The sequence below is a fragment of the Equus caballus genome, chromosome 30 (assembly GCF_041296265.1).
Source record: "Equus caballus isolate H_3958 breed thoroughbred chromosome 30, TB-T2T, whole genome shotgun sequence".
NCBI lineage: Eukaryota > Metazoa > Chordata > Mammalia > Perissodactyla > Equidae > Equus > Equus caballus.
Window position 1 is genome coordinate 15979699 of NC_091713.1, and position 4408 is coordinate 15984106.

The window sequence follows — 4408 nt, forward strand, 5'->3', positions numbered from 1 at the left end:
CAGCCCTTTGTGTCCTTCCTAGACAGCCCCCTCCTTGGGCTCAGGGACCTGTCTGGCTGCTGAGCTCCCAGGAGGCCGGAGGGGTGTGACCTCCCTCCCTCCCTGCCTCCCACCACCCAGGCCCAGCCCAGGGCTGGCTATAAAGCTGGCCCAGCCTGGCTCCCAGCACACCCAGCCGGGACCCTCCTGGAGCCTCCTCGGGGGACACACCCACTCTGTCCTCCTCCTCCTGCGCAGCACCATGCAGCCCATGTGGCTCTGCTGGGCACTCTGGGCGCTGCCCCTGACCGGCCCCGGGGCGGCCCTGACCGAGGAGCAGATCCTGGGCAGCCTGCTGCAGCAGCTGCACCTCAGCGAGGTGCCTGCCCTGGACCAGGGCGACATGGGGCAGCTGGTCATCCCCACCCACGTGAGGGCCCAGTACGTGGCCCTGCTGCAGCACAGCCACGGCACCCACTCCCGAGGGAAGAGGTTCAGCCAGAACTTCCGAGGTGAGCCCTCCCTCCCTGCCTCCTGGTCCTTGGGGAGGCAGCTAAGACTGGGAGTGTCTGTCTGGGGGACCAGGGTCCGTGGGGCAGTGAGGAGGGTCCATGGATGTGAGGACAGCTGGGCCTGGGCCTCTGTTTGCACTGAGGGCCCCAACAGGCTGGACTCCCTGTCAAAGCCGAGGCCTCAGAGAAGAGGCAGGTGGAGAAGGACCCTGGCTCGGCTTCAGTGTTCCGGGGAGGAGTCAGGGCGTCTTGGGTACCACTTTCACGCTGCCACCACTAGTGCCTGACCTTGAGCAAATGGCTTGAAAACCATCTCCGAATCTGTCTGCTGCCCTGGAATATTGGTGACTATGTCAGACCCATCTCCCAGTCCAGGAATATGAAAGTGTGGACAGAAACGTGTTGGAGTAACGGAAATATACTCAAGTACAACATCGGGTTATCCAGCTGTCAGGGATGCAGCTGGCCTGAGTCCTATTCCTCCTCTCACCTCCCTGGGCCTGGGGCTCACCTCCTTAGTGCCTAGAGCTAGACCCAAGGCCAGGTGACCCCAGGTGAGGGTTCTGGTCCTTAGCATCTCAGCTGAGGTAGCCTGCCAACTTAGGGTCCCAGTGTGGGCCCTTCCCGCCGGGTGGAGAGTGTTCTAAACGAGGCCCTAGACCCAGGGGGGATTTTCAGGTAACCGGGCTTTCCGCAGAGAGTCAGAATAGAGCTGGTAGCGCCCCATCTGGCCACCCTATCAGTGGCCCTGCCACCCTCAGAGCTCCCGTGGTGCCCGGAGAGGCCCCCTGACCCCGCTCGTGTCCGCAGAGGTGGCCGGCAGGCTCCTGGGGTCCGACGCCTCCAGGCACCTGCTGGTGTTCGCCATGGAGCAGCGGCTGCCCCCCGACCGCGAGCTGCTGCAGGCCGTGCTGCGCCTCTTCCAGGAGCCGGTCCCCGAGGCCGCGCTCCGCACGCACGGCCGGCTCTCCCCGCGCAGCCACCGGGCCCGGGTCACCGTCGAGTGGCTGCACGTCCGCGACGACGGCTCCAACCGCACCTCCCTCATCGACTCCAGGTGGGGAGGTGGCGGCTGGCGGGGGCGGGAGGGGGGAGGGGACAGAAGAGGGGGCGGGGCCCAGCGCGGGAGGGGCGGGGAAAGGCGGGGGCGGGGCCCGTCTGTCCCCACCCACGGGACGGGGAGAGGCTCCCCAGGGCCTCCCCGAGCCGCCCCGGCCCACCCTGAGCGCCGGCCTCCTTCGCCGTGTCGCACGCAGGCTGGTGTCCGTCCACGAGAGCGGCTGGAAGGCCTTCGACGTGACGGAGGCCGTGAACTTCTGGCGGCAGCTGGGCCGGCCCCGGCAGCCGCTGCTGCTGCAGGTGTCGGTGCAGCGGGAGCAGCCGGGCCCGCGGGCGGCCAGCGCGCACAGGCTGGTCCGCTTCGCCTCCCAGGGCCCGGCGGGCGGCGGGCGCGGCGAGCCGCAGCTGGAGCTGCACAGCCTGGACCTCGGCCGCTACGGGTAGGCGCTGCGGGTGCAAGGGGCGGACCCCGAGGGGGAGGCAGATAGGGAATAAACTTGTATGGAAATGGGCAACGTTTCGGCGTGCTGTGGCAATGAAGGAACGTATACAATTTCTCCTTCGACGCCCCGGAGTAATATCAGTTATCATTTATTTTCTGGTTACTTCTAGTTATCCATCCTTATCACTGATGGCCAGCATTTGAACATGAGAGATGGGTCATAAATCTCCCTCCCCGATGCCCCCCTAGGCCCCGCCCTGGGCCCTGTGACCCCGGGCCTCCCGGCTGACCTCTGCCTCTGCCTCTCCTTGCCCCCACAGAGCTCAGGGCGACTGTGACCCTGAGGCGCCGGTGACCGAGGGCACCCGCTGCTGCCGCCGGGAGATGTACATCGACCTGGAGGGGCTGAAGTGGGCCGAGAACTGGGTCCTGGAGCCCCCGGGCTTCCTGGCCTATGAGTGTGTGGGCACGTGCCGGCAGCCCCCGGAGCCCCTGAGCTTCAAGTGGCCGTTTCTGGGGCCGCGGCAGTGCATCGCCTCGGAGACGACCTCACTGCCCGTGATCGTCAGCGTCAAGGAGGGAGGCCGGCCCAGGGCCCAGGTGGTCAGCCTGCCCGACATGAGGGTGCAGAAGTGCAGCTGCGCCTCGGACGGGGCGCCCGTGCCCAGGAAGCTGGAGCCGTAGGTGGGGGTGTAGCCACTGGGGCCTCTGACTAGACACGTGCACCAAAGCAGATCTTAATCTAGGTCTTAATTTTCTTCTTAGCAAGTTACCCCTGCTCTGAGTGCCCCTTTTTACCTTTCCTTGTGTTCTTCCATTTCTTGTCCTCCTGTCTATCACCCACCCTAAGCACTTACATGAGTAACCAACGCAACTCGGATTGCTGAGCTCTGGAAGGAAATTCCAGGCTCCTTGCTAAAGGATGCAGCTGAGCATGGACAGACTGTCCGCTGGGAACTTCTGTTCTCTGGCTAATTCTCAACTGAGTATGGGACAACACACCCTATGATGAAAACTTGGAGAACAAAATGATTTACCCTATTACCTGATGAATTAAAAGAAAACCAAAAAATCCCTCTGTTTCCCCTAAATGAGGAGGATGTCTAAAAAGAACCCCATCCCCCCAAAGGTTGAGCCATTCTTGATTTTTGTAAACATACCTGGTTCCCCATTCCCTGAGAGGTGCTGGGAGGGGCGATAAGGGCTTCAGGCTAGAGGCAGTGGACAGGGAAACAGGACACCTGGCTTCTGGATCTTACAGGGCCACCAGCTGTGACCTCAAGCAAATGCCGATGCCTTAGGGCCACTGTTTCCCCTTAGAAAGGAGGAGTTGGGATTGCTCTAAGACTTCATTGCCCTGGTGATTAGACAGCCCTGACCTCACCCACTTCTTGGGAGAGCGAGCATAGCCTTTGCTAATTCAGGTTATTTCTCCCACTGTTTTAGAGAACTTATCACCAGAACCCACATGTACTTACATTTTCTTTTTTAATTTAGAAAAAGAAATTGAATGTAGATAATCTGCTGAAATAAAAGTGATGTTTCACCCAGTGTCTCTGTATTTAATTTCTACTGTTAATAATCTCTTTAATTTCTAGCATCCTTTACCTAAGAGAGAAGGCAGCAATAATGGGGAGTGAGAGCAACATAATGATCTGAAGAAAGGGGGTGATCCAGGACCCCCAACCTCTAGGGGGTGCCGAAGATCGCAATAACTAAGTTTAGATTCAGCTTTCATTTATAATATTTCTATCCCCCCAATTCTCATTCCAAAAATAGTACTGTAAACAGTCACTCACATATTGCACCTCTTTAGAAAGCATTTTTCCTTGCAGTGGTGGGGATGGGGACCAGGCGGGGGTGACAATGGTGTGGTAAGCAAGCTGACATTTACTGAACATTCACTATGAACCAGGGAGCTGTGCTAGGTAATGTCATATACATTATATCACTTCATTCGTGCAACTATTCCGTGAGGTAGGTATTATTATTCCCACTTTCCAGATGGAGAAATCAAGGCAGAGGCAGTGCAAATGTGTTGAGTCTCTACCCCATGGGATGGGTTATAGAACTCCTTCCCACTCCACCCTGGGGAGTGTGCTCTGCTGGAGACACAGGTGATATTAACATGTCCCTTGGAAGCTGCCACATCTGGCAATTCCCCTATATTTACCTGTCCCAGATGCTGGGTTTCCTATGCTTGACTACTGAAGTTCATGGACTCTGTTTTTACCTACAAAGCTAATTAATAGCAACTGAACAGTGGAGGGGAAAATGGAGTTAGTCTAGAGACAGCCAGGATTTGAGGACGTGGCAAGAATATTGAGATCACCTCCAAGAGACATCAGAATGAAGCCTTCCTACTTGGGATGTTGCGAGTACCAGGGCATCGTTGCTTTTTCCACAAGGATATCAA

At 58.3% G+C, this 4408-nt stretch overlaps 1 protein-coding gene across 1 annotated transcript; it reads left to right on the top strand.

Annotated features, from left to right (window-relative positions):
• The first annotated feature begins 226 nt into the window (after window positions 1–226).
• LEFTY2 (left-right determination factor 2) lies at window positions 227–3543 on the top strand. Its single transcript, XM_023632562.2, has 5 exons — window positions 227–491; window positions 1302–1330; window positions 1433–1548; window positions 1748–1990; window positions 2313–3543. The coding sequence occupies exons 1-5, from the start codon at window positions 242–244 to the stop codon at window positions 2674–2676; spliced, it is 1002 nt and encodes a 333-aa protein (XP_023488330.2). The 5' UTR covers window positions 227–241; the 3' UTR covers window positions 2677–3543.
• Window positions 3544–4408: the final 865 nt, after the last annotated feature.

Bases quoted from the DNA above. Each gene is read 5' to 3' on its own strand.
- LEFTY2 (XM_023632562.2), top strand. From the start codon at position 242: ATGCAGCCCATGTGGCTCTGCTGGGCACTCTGGGCGCTGCCCCTGACC. The intron at 1,331-1,432 runs GCCTCCAGGCAC...CCGGTCCCCGAG, and splicing joins GCAGGCTCCTGGGGTCCGAC to GCCGCGCTCCGCACGCACGG. The intron at 1,549-1,747 runs GTGGGGAGGTGG...TGTCGCACGCAG, and splicing joins ACCTCCCTCATCGACTCCAG to GCTGGTGTCCGTCCACGAGA.